General features: G+C 39.7%; 1 protein-coding gene across 1 annotated transcript in view; it reads right to left on the bottom strand.

Moving 5' to 3' along the window:
• LOC112994956 (opsin-5-like) overlaps window positions 1-19,461 on the bottom strand; it is a 63,741-nt gene that overhangs the window by 5,422 nt on the left and 38,858 nt on the right. The window contains exons 2-5 of the mRNA XM_064507613.1: window positions 15,021-15,108; window positions 13,310-13,472; window positions 10,253-10,380; window positions 8,004-8,338 (exon numbers count right to left, since the gene is read on the bottom strand). Of these exons, the coding sequence (XP_064363683.1) occupies window positions 8,004-8,338; window positions 10,253-10,380; window positions 13,310-13,472; window positions 15,021-15,108 (714 nt within the window). The remainder of the gene's footprint in view (window positions 1-8,003; window positions 8,339-10,252; window positions 10,381-13,309; window positions 13,473-15,020; window positions 15,109-19,461) is intronic.

The following is a 19,461-nucleotide window of genomic DNA, read 5'->3' as shown; positions in this document are numbered from 1 at the left end:
AGTTATCTTCTTATTTCCTTTCGCTTTTACAGTAATTGCTAAGGATGAAGCTATTCTGCTGAGAACAGAAAGTTTTTCCTACAAATTGTTTCTAGCAGGGTAAGTGAAGCATTTTCAAAATTTGTGAGACTCAGTCCAAATGCATGCTTATAAACATGAAATTAGTTCCACTGATTCAAAGATTTTTAATGCCTCAAGGGACTGTTACAACCATCTACTTTGTTCTTCTGCAAAACAGTAAGCCAGTGAGGCAATGCATTGGTAAAATAGAGGAAGAAGGGGAAAAAAATAGAAATTCATACGCTAGACTTTGAAAATTCAGGTCATGAATTTTACTCCTCCCTTCATTCAACAAAACACAAACCAGATCCAGTAAAATCCTATTACAGTAACATGATTCATAAAAAACCCTGATTCGCATTGGAGTCTGCTCCAACCCAGCCAAGTTAATGGGCCTCTTTCCAATGATTACTTTCCTCTCAAGATCCTGGAACATACCTTAGGAACCTCTTTTTTTTTAAAAAAAAGCGATTTGGCATTACCTTGTTCATGTGTTCTTTTCCACATACTTAGACACAGCATCTCACAGCATCTGCTCAGCTTATAGCTGCTAGGTTGTGCAAGATAAAGATAATTCTTTAATCGTCATGCTAAAAATGTGGATTTTTTTTTTAAGTGAGTCCTGTGACATAGGGAACAGCTTAGAGAAAGTACACATAAATGGATATATTCCATCATCTCTTCTCTTGCACACAGAGCACTTACACATATCGCCTGTAGCTCTAACTAGAAATGATGCTCCAAGGTAGCATGAACATTTTATTTAACATGTGTACATGAGCTACAAATCTTTGATGCTTTCCCTTCTTCTTTCACTATGGACTAACTCAGTGGTTAGTCATGTAGACAGGATCATTATATGCATCCTGATGGATGAAATATTCACAAAAATTAACACAGTCTCCACTGATCCTGCTCTCGGGCCATCTGAAACACAAGAGTGAGGAAGATCTAGACTTCCTAGGAGAAAGAACCCTAATGCTAGATTTAGGGCCAGATCTCCTTCTGAGGGGCACACAACATGTTTACAGTACCTACTCATCAGACCTACTTTGCACTCACTAGCAGCCACAAATGCTGCTCTACAAGACAGCTATATAGGACACAAGGGAGTTCCTGCTCCTTTGCACACAAACACCCATCAGGAGGTGAGTGTGAACTGTCTTTGGAGTTCAGATTGGAAGAGAGGATTATTTTCACTCTGCTTGCTCTGTAGAATAAAACAATATGTAAAACAGCAATCTGCTGTCACTTATCTCTGGTAAACCTGAACTCCTTTGAGTAGGGGGTCAAGTTTTGAAAACATGACAGAATTAATGAGCTTGCAGATCCTCTAGAGCAGCAGAACAATAAGCTTCATAAACTCGATCCTCGAAGAACACACACACACACACACACAAACAACAACAAAAACCTGTCTTATGATGACTTCTACATAGACTGCAACCTCCTGCCCTGCAGTTATTCCAGCCCAGATGGTTTACTTACACCTACAGAGTGTATCCAAAGCTGGATTCTGCCCTTCATATCCTCAGCAGAGCTCTTCATATGTCGCATTGAGTTACAAAAGCAGAGTTTAGTTCCCAGTCGATATCCACAGGTACTGTTATGCATTGCACACTGGGCAAAATCCCAGAGAGCCTCAATGGCTCAACCCCGTGAGCCAGCCTATCCGAAGGACCCAGCATCTACTCCCATGAGCTAGGGTGCTGCAGTGAGTTCCTACCTGTCACTGAAGCTCTTACCTGCATATCTTGATCCTGAGACCTGGCACAAACAGTTATCACAGCTTTATTTTCAGAAATCGGGGTGTACCCACTGTATATGTGAGAGCTCAGAATGAAGCCTTCTGGTTGACCCAGGTCACACAGATCACAGTAGGAGCACACAAACACAACGTTAGTGTTCCCACTGCTTGATATTTTTACCTCTTATTTTGATGCTGTGGTTTCTTTTAAAGGTCATTTTCCATCAGAGTATAGAAACTAGTGTTAAGCAGTCACCACTTCTTTTTTCTTAATGTCCTCTGAGGACGTCAGGGAGCTGTACACCCCAGAGGAAGCTTGGATAAACACTGTGCCCCAGAGAAACCATTGATTCTCCAAACTTTATGAGAAGTGTGGACATTTCAGTAAAGTCTGAACAGGACAGAGGATGCTGCCCCTCCAAGACAACTAGCTCCATTGGTGTGCAGCTCCATGGAGAAAATGGCTCTTGTCCTGTGATCAGGCCTTCATCATCTCAGATCTGCCAGCTGATACAGCCAATCTCCACCAAGATGGTGCCTCCTCCCAACAATGGTTCACAAAGATGAAGACGGGCACCTACAAATCACTTGTCCCCTCTGCTTACTGTACATATGTTAGGGTCAGACATCACGAACCTCAAATCAGCCTTTGGGTTGAAGACTGCAAGCCTCCCATACCCAGTCTCATGGATGAGCCACATACAGCTCTTTCTTGAGAAACAAAAGCCTGCAACAGCAGATGCTTAGATTAGAAAACTGCATGCTGTCTCTCATTTGTGCAAATTTTGCTGGTTATTCAGGAGACCATAAGCAGCATATACCAAAGACTGAAGAAAGAAATATGCAAGAGACAGAGTAATGGCTAAGCACCAGACAAAGCAAGAGTGTTTCCTGAATTTGAGTCTTGTAGTTAATTATGAATACCCTAATGGCCTTTGGTTTGGTAGTTTAACCTTGCTGTAATTATCATCACTAAGGGAAATATTGGCCATAATTTCCTGTCATGTACATACAAGTCATGAAACTAACCAGCATAATACTAAACACTGCATATTGGTAGTTTCTTGACCTGAAAAGCCAAAACATATTTCAATAGTATCTTACAAAATATTGCTAAGCAATGATGGCTAATTCCCAAAAGCGACTGACAGAAACAACTGTCACTAATTCTGTTCTTCCTGGTGTGGGAATAATACAAACATATTCAGAAGGCTATGAAAGAAATGTGACTTGGGATGAAAAGGGACTGTCTCACACTCTGGATCTGTCCTCTTTATCCCTTTGTAAATCTTTTCTAAATTAAAAAAAAATTTTTTAAGGATCTTTGTACTTTTGCTCAAGGTGCCTGACAACTCTGTAGGACCTGCACATCTGGAAAGATTAGAGTTTTTAGATGTGCAGCAATGACCACTATAAATGAACCAGTCAACTGAGAGCACACACAAACGAAGCCAACCTCTCTGAGAGATCTAAAGCATTAAGGAAGAGGTTTTTTTGATCTGAGGCATGCTCACATAGGAATCTTAAAGCACTTCTTTTCATTCTTCATTTTTATAAGTATTTTTGCTACACAAAAGTAAAAGCCAATTATAAATGTTATCATATATTTCAAAGTGGCAGAATCTCAATTTCACCTTTTCTCCAAATAGAATATCTATATTCTGCCATAACAAGTTTAGACAGTATTTAATATGCTCTTTTTATGTCAACCAGATCCTCCTACGCTTACCAAAGAGCTGTTTGCCTCCACCTCAAGTCAATAAATATTATACAAACAGTGTAAGTAACACAACTGTATGTTTAGCATTAAGACTGTTTCTCTCTTCATCCATATTCACTCATTTCACAGCAATAAGACTGACATTTAGAAACAGCACGCTGATCACTAATCCCCAAACAGCTTTGAAATGCCTGCAGCAAAACACAATGTTGCTATGCCTTACAACTAAGGTATTTATTTAAGGCGGACAAAATCAAGAGAAGCATTGAATAGCTGCAGTTCTTTAACTTCAGTAAATTTCCCCATCACAACAAAGTATTTGTGTTTGGGATCTTCTGTTCTATACTGTACACCTTCTTGAAGAATAACTTATCCAACTTGAAGTCCATTATGTTTCCCATTATTTCATAGTTCTCTCTCCTACCTGTAATTAGCCACAGCTTTCAATCTTGCTTGTACCACTGGATATACAATACTTCCAGTTTCAGAGAGTATGACTGACAATACCCATTAATGTTGACAGTAAAATATCCATTGAATTTAACATGGGATAATTTATAAAGGATTAAAAATCCAAGCACTATGTCCATGCATCATACAAGCACAATTTAACCCCCAATTAACCTCTATGATGCGTAGATTTGTGCTGTTTAACTGCAAATGATTCTATTTCCTCAATAAACAAAATTAGAAATGAGATGTGAATTTTTCAACCTTCTCTTATATAGCCAAACAATACTCCAGTGTTTTAAACCATGTACTTCAAAGATATCACAAATTACAGCCACAGAGAAATACAAATTAGGTACCATGAGATTTGTTCAAGGTCATATACAAAGTCTGCTGCAGAAAAAAAAAATTAACACAACTTCCTCAGTCAAAGATTTACTCTCTCATGACTCTAAATGCAGAGTGTTGTGGAGCATTCAGAGATGACATTTGAACAAATGTGAATAATATGTCAAGTTACACTCATGGTAGTTTTGTTCCTCCAATATCTAAACAGAATTAGGATGCGTTTCTGAACCTGCTTAATCCCAAGGAACTCCTGGAGAGAAGGTGATTTTCTACATTTTTGCTTGCCTTCAAAATATTTACTTTTTCCATAATAATTCTTTGTTCTATTTGTTCATATGCTCATGATTTCTCCAGAGGCTGGCAGACCCACATAACCCCACAAAGAGATCAGATGAGAACAATAGTGTCCTCCATATGTAATTGATTGCTATTGCACTACATAATAATAAAAACAATATCAATGGCCAATTTCATAAACTCACAAGTGCAAAAACAAAAATAGAACTCTACAGCTCCGATTACATTTTCTAAAAATTATGCTAGTGTCATTCTAACACAGCATGGAAAAAAGCACCACAGACAGATATTTTAATACTGAAAGTAGATTAGTGATAGTGATAATGGATGTTAATCGTTGTTATTGTTGCTTTTTACAAAACTTTCCACTTACTTCTAAAATACCAAATAGACTAAACTGAGCCAAAATTGAATGCTATGATATTGTTATGCTAATATGGTTAAGGAAGATAGAAGATAACTGTTTGGCACACAAGGCAATGCAGATTAAAGCAAACTGCAGGAATCTGAGGAACTTTTAAGACCACAGAAGAACCTATGGCACTCTAGGGTTGGGCAGCAGGCAAACAAGAGTATTCAGAATTATATTTTGGGGCTTAGCCAGACTATAATTGCATAATTTTGCATTAAATGCCCAAGTTATTTCTGGATTTAGCTTTTCAAGACTGAAACAATGTTCAAGCACTTCAGCTGAAGCTGGATCAGATCCTAGAGGCACAGGTCAAATGTGACCAGGATGCCTAAGTTACAGTGACCTGATTTCAGATGCAGGATGGAAAAGATGGGAGGAAGAATGGGCTGTAAGTTGTCTTGGATTTGACAGTAGCTACAAAATAAGCTGTACTGCTGCTCAAATCCAGCAGGAAAAACTACAGTTCAATAAATAAGCATTCCATAGATACCAGAACACTGACATATTTTGGGTGGCTTGTTTAGCATGATTTGTTAGGGGAGAAAGAAAAAACAAAAGTGTCTCTTACCTCCTCTCTATTTTTATCAGTATGACTTACACCATCCATTTATGCTTCTGCAAGCATCTCTAAGGAATTATCATTTATAACTATTTGTTATTTGTATTATTATTATTATTCCAGGGTGAGATTCTCTGCAGATAAACAGTCTCTACCACAGAAAGTTTACAGTCTAACAGTGCAAATCAGAGCAGTTACAAGGGAAGAGTCAGGGAATACAAAGACAAAATACTTGCCAACACATGACAGATGGTTTTCTTAGTGTTCCAGCAGCCCAGCTAGTATCAACTTCTATGATATGCCCATATGACTTGTGTTAACATGATATAGGAAGTTTTGAAGTAGATCATGTTCATCTTGCCAGTGTTTATTAGAAAATACTCATTAGAATGACAAGTAGCATTAAGCAAAGCACATATGTGTATTTTTGAGAGTTGCAAAAATACAACGTAACCAGCATCTTGGTCTTACCAAACAAGACTACAGAGGACAATTGGTACAGACTATGAAGAGTCTTAAAAGTTAACTAAAGACTTAAAAGAAAAAAATCCTGTAGTCAAAGGAGGATGTAAGAAAATGAAGGCATTCTGAATATCCAGAGGTGAGGCAAGAACATATTCAAGAGCTTTAGTTGGGAAATACTTTAAGTGATATTACAAAGGAATTGGTAAGAGATGGGTAAGCTGCTTGCATTAAGGATGATATTTAGCTTACAAGTCCATGTAGTAGGCAGGATGATGGCACTTACCAAAGTGATCAAAAGATACTTAAACCAAGATACTTAAAGGATGAGACAGAGAAGAGTAGGATATCTCCTCTGACATGATCTTGGCATTCTGAAGAGACACATCAGAGAGAGATCAAGTTTGTTAATATGAAAAAGAGAAAGCAGATCAGCTATACAGAAAGAGATCTGGGAGATAACCAATTGTGTTTGCAGATGAGAGTATCCATTTTCCTCAATAGAGAGAAGATAAGGACCAAAGATAACACCAGGCAAAAAGTTGAATGGTGGTGAGGAAGATGCTTGAAATTACATGCTAACCAAATAATTAGAAAAATGAGAGAAGAATTCATGGAAGTCAAGAGACAACAAAGACTTTCTCATTGGAGATAATTAGCACAGTCCAGATGTAACACTCACACCTTTCAAGAGAGGAATCTTATCCAAAGAATGAAGCACACCTAACATCAGTTGTGATGTCCCTCTTCTTATTTTTTGATAGATTAGAAAAAAAGGATGTTGTTTTTTTTCTGGAAAGGAAAGGGACATAGTTTGGCAGCCAGAAACAATTTACACAACAAATTCTGTGACTACAGCTTTAATTTCATTGTATGAGCTAGTGAAACACACAGCTGAAGAGGTTTTCATTCAAAAAGCATTCACAGAAGTATACTTTTTTGTGACATTTTTCCTGTGTTTAATTATACACCAGAGACTTTGTTCCCTATGATAATTTTAAAACCTTTAAGATATAAAGCTTAAAACCTGGATTCCCTCAGAGCTCTGTAGCTGGGCAAACAGACTTCCCTCACCCAAAACCAGACCAGCTTTCATAAACACTGGTTCCTGAGCATAAGGCCCAATCTCACTTCCATATAGTGCTCCAATTTTGAACCTTCCTTTTGATCAAAGATTACGCTACCAATCTGTTCTTGAATAGTACTAACAGATTCACACTTTGCTATCAAAGACATTGCAGTGAGTTCCTACTGCATATTCATTTTTTAACAATACAGATATATCTTTTTCTGTGGGAAATGGCTTCCAGAAAGTATAATATACAGGGGACTGGCAATAATATAATCTTTTTTTCAAGGTTTCAGAAAATAGAAAGCTCAAGGGAGATACTATATAGTAGCAGCTAACAGAAGTATGATGATGGGAGACCTCAGGAGCACAGAGAAACAAAGGCATTTTGTGAACACTCAGAAAATAACCTGAACACTAATGGCCAACATCAGAGACTCACTCCTAAGAAGTATTTCCAAAACTTGTTAATGGTATGTCAAAAGAAGGCATTTTTTGTACTACCAAATACTTATCTTTTTACCTAGTTTCAAAGTTTTACTCCATTCTCCACAATTTCTTTTAAAAATCCAGGTTTTCTATAGAAATGTTCCAAATTATTTCTTTAAAAAATTCTGAAATCTCCATTTGCACTAATAAAGAAGTCCTGTGAGGGCTCAACTATCGCGTTCCAGAAACAACACAGCTGCTACTGGCATGTTTAGCAATTCATTGTCATGGGTGAATCTGCACAAGACAATACTGTTTTCTGAAATGAAAATGTAATAAGGATTAATTTTCTTTTTCTTTCTTATTCCCTTCTCAGGAAATTTCTTGGTCTTTAAATGGTGCTGCCCAGTTGTGCCAAAAATGGCTTGCCAGAAACTAACTTTCAAATACCTTGACAGTAATAGTTTGCACATTGCTCATCCTGGTGGGACCGGAGACATGCTGTTCCACTGCCTTCCTGGATTCTTTCACAGTTATCAGAATAAGAGAGTACGAAGTGATAATTACCCCACAAGGGAGAATAAAACAGAAAATAAATAGAACTATAGTGTAAGACATCGACACAACGTTTACGTTGGTGGAATGCCAATCAATGCAACAAGCTGTGCCATAAGGCTCGGTTCCATATTCCCCCCAGTGAGCTAAGGGAGAACAGGCAAAAATCGCTGCGTAGGTCCAAGCACAGGCTATCAAGATTTGTCCATGTTCTCTCCTGAACCTGTTCCCTGGAAGACACAAAATCAGTGACGATCAGCACACAGTACTGCTCTAAATTCTCACCACACAGTCCCAAGGTCTATTAATAGACCTCTTGTACTGCACACTGGAAATTTTATTTTATTTATCTCAATTGTTTGGGAATAAGTCTATGTAACCTACAGATTCCTTCTTAAAATATTGTCTGCAGAACAACTTAAATACGCCTACACTGAATTCACTGCCAATTATACTGGCCAATTACAGTCTCATTTCTGTTGCTATCAGCTGGGGTGGGGGGCTTGTTTTGTTTTAAACACAAATTGTAAGCATTTTGAAGAAGGGAGTGTCTTTTCTCTCTAAATTGTCTAGCACTTGGCCCAGTGGAGCCCTGCTCCATGACCAGAGCTCACACAGGACGAGTTTCAAATACACTGAAAACTCTGCAATTACAAGACAAGTGGACCAAATCTATGACACATGCTTCTGTATTTTGTGGGACACACCTTTCACACCCTTCCTTTGCTTTTGACCAAAGGCATCTTAAAGGGCAGGGGGGTGGAGACTTAACAAGAAGTGTGGATCGGCAAATTAAAAGAAAACCAGAGAAGCAGCAGAAAGGAGCAACAGTATTATCCACCCAAAGAGTAGCTTAGAAAATCAAGTTCTCAGATTGCAGAAACATACTTATTTCCTGACTCGAAGCTAAGATTATCAATAATGCCTAATCCTGGAAAAGAAAAAGTATGTTTTTGCTCTAGAAGGAATGCTAAAGACCCATGGGAACCCCCCCAAGCAGATTTTGCATCTGGCCTTGGTTTCAGATTTCCAGAGAAATTTCCAAAGAAAAGCTGGCACTTAGGAAGACCTGACTGACTATTTTGCACCATCGACTGCTGCTGTGCTAGAAATCTTAACTTGAAGCACATTGTTTAGATGCTAAATTAAGATTTATAAAGTACCTAAGAATGATCTGTATCTCCCAAAGTGCTTTACAAATATTCACCAGCTAGCTCTCATTTTTCTTCAATAACCCAACAGTCTGCCATAAGGTCTGAATTATAGATGATGATGCGGTCATGTTTAAAGGCAAGGTCATCATCTGAAATATTTCTCTCACAAATAGTTAGCAGATAGAGAAATAGCACCAGCTGCACTACTAAGCTTATTATGGTCGCATATAGTTTTCTTTCAACACTACCTCTTTTCCTGTTTTCGGAATAATTTAAAAACTGCAAATCATCTTCTAGGTTAAACATTACCAGTTAAGGTCTTAAATTAAAAACAATAGTTATATCACCAATTAACATAAACCATAGTAACACACTAGTGCTGTGGTAAAATGCTGTTCTCAGCCAAATGAAAGAATTTTGCTTGTCCATTCTTGTCTCCTTATAACAATGAGATACTATAACTTTAAAAATGTCATTTTGTCATAGCATCAGATGCTATGTTGATTGCCTTGCCTGAATGGAATTTCCCTTATGCAGACAAGTGAGCAGGGTAATTAAGAAGGGTACGTGTTCAAAATATTAGCGCATATTGAAGGTTTATAAGACTATGGCATGGTTTGCAATAATTTGCAAAACATGAGGTATCAGAATTGTCTGATACATCTAAGAAGCTTAGCACAACATGAATCTGTAACAAATGTAGCAATAAACTCTGAAAACATTAATATATTCAGGTCAGTCTTGCATTCATCTCAGAACACTTAGTCCATATTTCCAAATTGTCCCCCTGACTTAAAAGAGCTTAAAACAAACAAGCTACATCTATCTAGCCCTATAGTCAATTATCAATGATCACAAAAATATAAACTGTTTGACTTGATGCAAAAGACCTCCTCTATAAAAATACTCTCTAGGGTATGCAAACTAGAAATAGTGATCTCTGTTCAAGTGAAAAATATTGGATAATCCAAGACAGAAATATTAGCTTACCATAAGCTGGAAAACAAATTTTGAGGCAGCACACAGTGCTCAGTAATGTCAGTGTTGACAGACTGCAGATCCCAAACAGTACCCCACAAAATGCATAGAACAAGCAAATGTGTTTCCCATACAGCCACCTAGTAAATAACCAAGAAAGTTAATACTTAGATGCTGTCATTTAAATGCTGTGCTTGGATGCTGTGCTTTCTTAAATATAAGGCTAAATGGTAGAAATACAATTATAATTGTAGCCATGAACATTTAATAAAACTACATGATTTAATTATTTATCAGTCAGGGATGAACTGTAAGAGACATTCCCAGTGGGAAAAACACAGTAGTAACCAGTCAGCAAAAACAAACCCCCCCAAAAAAAGTCAGTAATTTAGTCGCGTCTCCCTTTATTTTTAAGATTCACATTTCAGCCTTTCTATTTTTATAAAATAAAATAATATATAATTTGATGATAATCATTCTGGAAGGAAAGATCAAAATGCTTATCACTAGTAGGTCATAAGTTACTTCTGCTCCTCATCATTACCTCTGCTACCTTTCCATATTTTTTCTAAGCTGTTTTTCATCATTATCAATGCAATTGCTTGGGAAGGTTCTCCAGTGGAATAAAAATTCAGTCTAAACAACTCTCTCTCTTCCCTTTCTATTCAGAAACGTGCATGATTTGCAGTAGCAGTTATAAAAAGCCCCATGCCAGATTTTTGAAGACATCATCTCCTTTAATCATAACAGTATATTTAGCATTATTGAACACAGAAAGTAATGTGGTGAGATATAATTACTAGATTTTTACTTTTATTTTTATTTTGATGACAAACTGAGGGAGAATCAGACAGGGCAAGGACAGAGAAAGAAAGATCTTTTTATGTCAAATGAAATAGAATTTTTTCATTTTTGTTAACTGAAAAGAAAAAAAGATAGGGTTAAATTATGTATAACTTTTTCCAAAGGGAAAGGAAGTCTGAAAACTGAAAAGACGTTCACAGGTACAGGTGGTCATCATGCGCAAAAACAAGGAGCTATCTTTCTTTTCCCCTCAAGAATAACAATTCAGACACCTTTGGCATGAGAGATCTGGATTCAGATCACATCCCGCTAGATCAGGTCTCACTTCCTAGCAGAGTGACCTAACCAGTCACGCAGGAGTTATGTTGGGTGAAGTGCTCTCAGTCTCTTTTATTCAGTCTGTTCTACTTCATTACATTATTAAACACATTACAGCAGGCCTTGCACCTCATGCATTACTGTGCGACTGTTTGATCCATCATGCTCTCAGTCTCTCTCTCAACAAATATGCAGCTGAACATGGAGGGACTCCTTGACTGTTCCACAGATAACTCTACCTGTTAAGTCTGCACTAATATACATATATCAAATCCAGGAAGATATTTTAATTAATAGTTACAGTTATTCCTACTGCATAGGAATGCAAAGAGAAATAATACATAAGCATAAATATATTTAGTATTAAATTCTACCTAAAATAAATCTCAGGCTTCAGTGATATAAAAGTTAGGACAGCTCACTGTCTCATCTCTCTCACTCTCCCAGTCCCAGGGCTTTGAAGAGGTCAGGGTAGCTCAGGAAGTCTGTAGTATTTCCCCTTAGCCAAGGGTTCCCACCCACCAATGCAGCTCTTTCTCAGATGCTCACACAGCAACAGCTGAGCCACTACAATTTATAGCCCAGTATATTAGTATAATTTGAGTGCCAATCTACCGCCATGTGTTGGGCCGGAAGCCATGAAAGTTGAGTTGCTGCTACCCAACCAGCCAATATATTGACGGCAGCTGGACCAGAAACCTTTGAGAGGGACAGCGGGAACACTTGGCGGATGCTGCCTCGGCTCGGCCACACCTACTCAGTCATTAGAAGCCTAATTCCCTACAGGCAATACCACAAATAGTGCCACTTCTGTGACAATTAAATTCATTTCCATTGTGACTGCAAGGCCATTTCTCTCATTTTTTTCTCTTCAGTTTATTTCACATCAATATTTGGTTTATATGTCTCAGTCACCAACATACTTATTGCCAAGGTGGTTCTTTCAAGACTTCTCTTTTCCCCATCATACTTCACATTAACTAGTTAAAGCTTCTGATTCCATTGTTATTTTCAACCAATTCTCTCCTACAAAAATCTAAATTTAGTAGCTAAAGATTTCAGTTTTTCTGGACAACTTCAATGCTTTCTCCATCTAACCAGCAATGTTTTACTTTTCTCATAATCTTTAGAATTTTACGTAAATTTTTAGGTTTCTCAGTATAATGTGTTGGGAAGCCAAATCAGCACCGCATATATGCATCCGTACAGTTGCAGTGCATTCTGCAAGAATTGGGATAGATCGAAGTATTACGAATACCATACTTTCTCTAACTCTGCAGAACGACAAACAGTTCTGATTTTCTTGCACCTTTCCTGCTAGCTCCCTTCTCCCAAAGACTTTCCCAGTGCCCAAGTTGCACAAATACTGTCTGAGGTCTAGCAGTGAACCTCCTAAAGCTCCAGAACTTGAAGAGAAGATCACAAAAACTAGATGCTGCACAATGCTATCAGATTAGACTCACGTGGGTAAAGAGGGGAGAGGTGGAGAAGGAAGAAGAAAGTTCTATACTCAGGGTGTTGGCTTCAACATTAAACCAGAACACTAAAGTTCTATTCAGCATCACTATTGCTACTTTTAGGGATCATAAGCAAATTTAGGGTTTTATTTTTATGCTGCAAAATTTAACTGCCCACTTAAGAAAATGAAGCACTGCACCACTGCTTGAATGATTCTACCAAGAGAGAATAAATGCAGTTGGTAGTGGATGTTCGGAACAAAATCATCTCAGCCCTGCAGAAATCAAGATGATCCTCAGACAGACACAAATGTTAATAAACACCAGCAGTTCATAAAGCTGCTGTTACATAACATACTTCTCTCAATCCCTCTAATTATTTTCCGTCCATTCTGACAAGCAGAGCAGCAGAGTGATTCAGTCCTCATCACTGACACAGACCTCCAGTGTCTGCAGAGGATGTTAAATATCATGCACATAGTGAACAAACCTGTGTGAAAGGCTGGAGATTACAGCTAGAGGATACAATGTCAGGGTCATACCAAGGTCACTGATGGCAAGGTTTATAATGAAGTATTCTTCTGGTTTCAACAAATTCCTTTTCTTGTAGGAAACATAGAGGAGAATACTGTTCCCACATAAGGAGCATATTCCTGCAGAGAAACACAGAACATAAAAAAAGTTACTTTCAGCCATCCTCCTTTTTATGCACAGGAATAACGTGCTGCCAACATAGCTAGCTTTTATAGGATGAACTTTTCCTTACGTTTGATGTTTTCTCCTTTTTAGATTTCATATTTTTTGAATCTTTTTATCATTCTTCTAGGTTTCTTCCTATTTTGCCCATCAAACTATCCACCGAGATCTAATCATTAATAATATCAGAGTGCCCAAATGCCTTCAAATGCATTTTGTCCATTAAACTAAATGACCTGTCAAACACATGGAGCAGATATAGATTAATTTTTCCACAATTTTGTCTGCAATACTGTCAGTAAACTCTATATCTCATTCGTTGATGATAACTTCATAGAAAGCATCAAAAACACAAAATAAAGCTACATCTGAAAATTCCAATGGAGAAAAACAGCAATGTTCATGAGGCTTCTGTTAAGAAATTAATTTATGATTATCTGAACCAGCTCTGCAAACTCAGGAGTACAAATACTCTGTATTCAGAGTTGTCTCTCTAAATTGTAATGTACTGTCCAGCCAACTTGTAAGCCTCCTCTCAGCTACCTAGATAAGACTTTAATTCATTTAAATATTTCAATCAAGCTGTTGAAAAAACACCTTGAAAACATTTCAATCTTTGAAGCCATTAGAATGGCAATATTCACTGACAATTAACAGGGACTAAACACACAGGTTCACTCTTTGTTGGCTCTGTATTTATCTTGCATCAATTCTGTACTTCCAGGCTACTACTAGTTGCCTTAGGGAAGGAAAATTCCAAGGTTTTTTTTCCCCCTCCTGTTAGGGCATTCATTTGGCATCTCTGTTTGCCTTTTCTACCATCTTCTGAAGCATCAGCCACATCTAGAGACAGCACTTAGCCAGGGTGATCCATGCTGTCTCAGATGTCTGGGTTGCGTGTCCTGCCCTCTGGTTCACGGTTACGCTGGTCAATAGCTTTAGGATTGGGTCTGAATTTTTCTCCTAGGTCAGATCAGGACTATAGAGGAGAAATTTGCCTCTTCTGTAGCAGCATAGTCCACTTCCTAAAAATCTTACCTTGTAATACAGTGACTGTGGACATTGGCCATATCCCTGATCTTTTTTGCACCCTTCCTAGACATGTTAAAATTATGGCTTTTTGGTATGCTACCTCAGGCACTATGCGGAGTCAGAGTATGCTCTGTGCTTTGCAATGACAAGTGGAAGAGAGTCGTTTAGACTAACAGTTAAGTCGTTAAGTCATTTAGACTTAACAGTGATCGCGCAGATGCCTAGAACTGCCAGGGTTCCTAATACTGAATAAAGTTGCTGTTCCTAACATAAATCACAGATTGAAAGCCTTTTAATGATGTCACCCTATGCTTTTTTTTTTCCTTTTATGAAAATTTAGAAGTTCATCTACGTCAAGTAAATTTGAATTTCAAGTTGCTTCATTCTTCTGACATTCTCCAGAATATGAAATAATTACCACTTCAAATACAGCAAAAACTCCGTAAAAATACTTACTATGAAATCATACTTACCAAATACCGTATAAGATATTCCAACAACAATATCAGCTGCTTCCGTTATTTTGGACTGGAATGTTGAGTTAACGAAAGATGGACCCATCTGAAAAACAAAAAACCCCATGATATTAGAAATTCAGCATCTAAGGCACCTGTGGGCTTTCTACACAACTATGAACTGTTTTGTGGGGAAAGGACAGGGAGAATTTCATTTTACCTTATTTTCTGAATTAACAACAATTAATTTACAGATGAAAAACACAGCCTAGAGCTGATGCTGAGATAAACTAATTCCTGTTGATTTGAGGGACTCACCTAAATATGAAAACATCACAACATTACAAGAGCAACTGGGGATCAAGGATGCCTTAAATTTTGGAAACATGGCTTGACACAGGTTCAGAAAGGCTGAGTTCCAGAATATTTTTCATCAGCACTTTACAAGAACAAGAGGAACCCAGGTAGGAAATCTTCACAACAACATGTACAGAACTGAAAATCTAAACCTAAACAAACAAAAAAAATTATAAGAGAAATGTAGGGAGAGCATCAAAATAACTAATAGGTGGAGACAGGAACATAAACATGAGATCTTCTATGTATGCACTTAATTCTAAAATTTATTCATACTACTCGACTCTTAGCTTTGTAAGAAGGGGTGAACCAAATAAATTCTCTCTTTTTCTCCTCCAAATGCATGCCACCTTTATTTCCCACCCCTGCCCTCCACCTGCCTGAATCTGCCTCAGTGAGTTTATCTGTAAACCTGTGTATAGAAACTTGCACTTCTGCAGCCCAGAAATTGGCAATATAGCCTCCTTTAATGTACAGCTCCTGCCACTTCCCTGATTCTTAAGCTGCAACACATTGAACTCCCTCACATTTCAGGGAGCAGGTTATTAACTTTAAGAGGGTCTGTATTTCAGGAATCCTATATGTCAACTTTGAACACAGCTACAGCTGTTAATATAAAGTCTTCAGCAATGGCACATACAGTATGACAAGTGCAGTCAATGGGATATTGTTCAGCTTTTCCCAGCAAAATCCTTTGTGTAGACAGTTATACTAACAAAATAGAGCTTCACTCAATTGTATTTATATTGGTCAGGGACACAAAATTGGCATAGCTCAGAAATATGGCAGAGTTACCACTTGTTGGTATCTGCCATGCCTGCATTCAAGGATTCTGCAATGGGGCAGGCTCTGTGATGCAGCCCAGACCTTACTGCCTTTGTGGATAAGCGTGATATCAAAGTGAGGAGAGTAACTTGAGATAAAATTGCAGTATGCCTGCTAGAGCCAAACCCAACTACCTAGATGTTCTCACACACAGGGTTTAATACATCATCCAAGTTAAGAGCAAAGGTGGAGTTTATTTATGGTACAGTCATCTTCTAGCACTCTCAGAAATAGAGGAAGAGGACTAGTGAAGGCTAAAATTTTTTTTTTCTTTCTTTCTGTTATGCATGCTATTGCTTTATGGTGTGTCCCGATCCAATATCGGGAAGGTTTCATTATGATCCCAAGGACGAAATTAAGACCCTAAAACCAGTCAAATACCGTACAACCTTTTAACTTTATTTTCCACGAAGTGGGGAGAAAAGGTGGGGGGAGGAGGCGAAGGGGAGGCGAAGGGAAGAGGGGAACAGAACAAGGGTAAGGGGAAAAGACAGAGAAAGTTGGAAAAGGAGAGAAGCTAGCTACCACCACTCCAAGGCCGATGATGTTCCGCCGACTCCGTTCGAATGACAGCTCAAGCTGGGTGCCTCCGACAAGGGGCGAGGGACCAGGGACGAGAGGGACCAGGGACGAGACAGAGACACAGAGAGAGCGCGAGAGCAAGAGCGCGACAGACCAGACAAAGAAATCCCTCGGCAATTATAGCTTTTTTAAATTAAGTTTCCCACCCCTCACGTGGTAGTTCAGACCAATAGTAATATCTGGGTCTGGGGTCTCCTGCTCTTTATTGGGTCTCCTCACTGTCCCTAAGTAGGCCGTTTACTGTTGCCGTTTCTGCTGACAGGTGTGTCTCCATTCTTGGGTCCAGCCATTATCTCTCAAGGTCCTGACAAAGAGGCGGTAACTCCAGCAATTAGCACTGTTTCAGCAGTGCACAGGAATGCAAACTGCTGGTAACTCCCTTATCTTTCCCGCCTGCACCAGCTCCAGGCCCCTTTCTCACTGAACTAGGGAGTGCGGCCTAAGGCTTCAGCAAATTTAGCCGCTCATGCCAAGCACGTTTTATAGAAGTTGTGCTAAAAACGGACAATAATTTACAGTCCAGATCCCAAAGTCTCTGCCCGATTGTGGTCTCATTCAGTGCAGGCTCGATGTGTCCTGGGTGGTCGCAGGGAGACCATTTCGGGGGTTGCAGCAGCTTAGTCCTGTTTCCGCTGGGGAGAGATGGCTTGTTTGGGGTTATGGTTTGCTTGCACTTTATGTACCAAGAAATGTTTAAGGCAAAAGTCATAACTCTGTAGAAGTAACAGCTGGAAAATGGTCACTTCTCATATGAGAAGAAAGGCTTTTGCTCCTCCCGAAAACCTGCAGTTGATGAACAGTCCAACCGAGGAGGAGCTGAGCACGGCTTCAAGTGAAGCAACTGAGCTGACAGACCCCGTGCCACACAGGAATACCCGGAAGAAATAGCAAGTGATTGTTGTGGGTGACTCTCTCCTGCAGGGGACAGAAGCATCTGCCAACCTGACCTCTTGTCTAGAGAAGTTTGCTGCCTGCTGGGGGCTCGGATCCAGGATGTCATGGAAAGGCTGATAAGGCTTGTCCACCCATCCAACTATCAACCCCTGCTGCTCTTCCACATGGGCATCAACAATACCAAGGGCAACTTGAAAAGTATCAAATGGCATTTCAGAGCTCTAGGGACAGTGGTCATGGGTCCGGGGGCCCAGGTCATTTTCTCCTCAATCCTGCCAGTGAGAGGGAAGGATGGAAGGAGGAGTAGACGAATACTTCAGGTAAACAACAGCCTGCGCCGCTGGTGTCAGCAACAGGGTTTTGGTTTCTATAACAATGGGACCTTGTCCGAAGATCGACAACTGATTGGGAGAGAGAGGATCCACCTCACCAGATGGAGCACACGCATCTTTGCCGAAAGGCTGGCCAACCTAGTAAGGAGGGCTTTAAACTAGGAAAGATGGGGGAAGGGGAGAGTTATAGAGACCATGCAGCCAGCAAACCAGGGCTCAAGTAGGAATACCTCCAACAATTGCATGAAGCTAAGGAAATACTTACAAGACAAGACTACGGGGAACCCTCTTGCACCCCTCCTGGCAAATATGCATGCTCAAATACCTCTCTGAAGTGCCTGTACACAAATGAACACAGAGACATGGTGGGATAGCTCACATGACTTGAATGCTCCTATGGACAAGGACAAGCTCTTTAGGAAGGACAGGCAAGGAAGGCGAGCTGGGGGAGTCACCCTTTATGTAAGAGAGCAACTGGAATGTATGGAGCTCTGCCTAGGGGCGGATGATGAGTGGGTTGAGAGCTTCTGAGTAAGGATTAAAGGGCAGACTAACACGGGTGACACTGTTGTGGGTGTTTGCTACACGCCACCTGATCAGGAAGAGGAAGTAGATGAGGCCTTCTACAGACATATGCAAGCAGCCTCACGATCACAGGCCCTGGTCCTCATGGGGGTTTTAACCACCCTGATATCTACTGGAGGAACAATGCAGGAAGGCACAAGCAATCCAGGAGGTTCCTGGAGAGCATTGATGATAACTTTCTGACACAGGTGATGGGAGAAGGAGTGGTACGCTGCTTGGCCTTGTACTAACAAGACAGCGCTGGCTAGAGATGTGAAGGCTGGGGACAACCTTGGCTACAGTGACCATGAGATGGTGGAGGTCAGAATCCTGTGAAGAGGAAGGAGGGCAAAAAGTAGGATCACAACCCTGGACTTCAGGAGCGCAAACTTTGGCCTCTCCAGGGACCTTCTGGGAAGAATCCCATGGGATAGGGCCCTAGAAGGAAGAGGAGTCCAAGAAAGCTGGTTAATATTCAAGGATCACCTCCTTCAAGCTCAAGAACGGTGCATCCCAATGAGCAAGAAGTCTAGCAAAGGGCATAGGAGACCTGCATAGATGAACAAGGTGCTTCTGGCAAAATTCAAACAGAAGAAGGAAGTGTACAGAATGTGGAAGCAGGGACAGGCCACTTGGGACAAATACAGGAACATCGTCCAATTTTCTGGGGTGTAACTAGGAAGGCCAAGGCCCATTTGGAGTTGAATTTGGCAAGGGATGTCAAGGACAACAAGAAGGGCTTCTATAGATACATAACAAAAGGAAGACTAGGGGAAATGCAGGCCTGCTACTGAATGGGACAGGAGCCCTGGTGTTGGAGGACACAGAGAAGGCAAAGATACTGAATGCTTCCTTTGCTTCAGTCTTTACTGCAAAGGCCAGCCCTCAGGAATCCCAGATCCTGG

The sequence above is a fragment of the Dromaius novaehollandiae genome, chromosome 2 (genome assembly GCF_036370855.1).
Source record: "Dromaius novaehollandiae isolate bDroNov1 chromosome 2, bDroNov1.hap1, whole genome shotgun sequence".
NCBI lineage: Eukaryota > Metazoa > Chordata > Aves > Casuariiformes > Dromaiidae > Dromaius > Dromaius novaehollandiae.
Note: the sequence above shows the minus strand (reverse complement) of the source record. Positions and strands in the feature narration are given on the sequence as shown.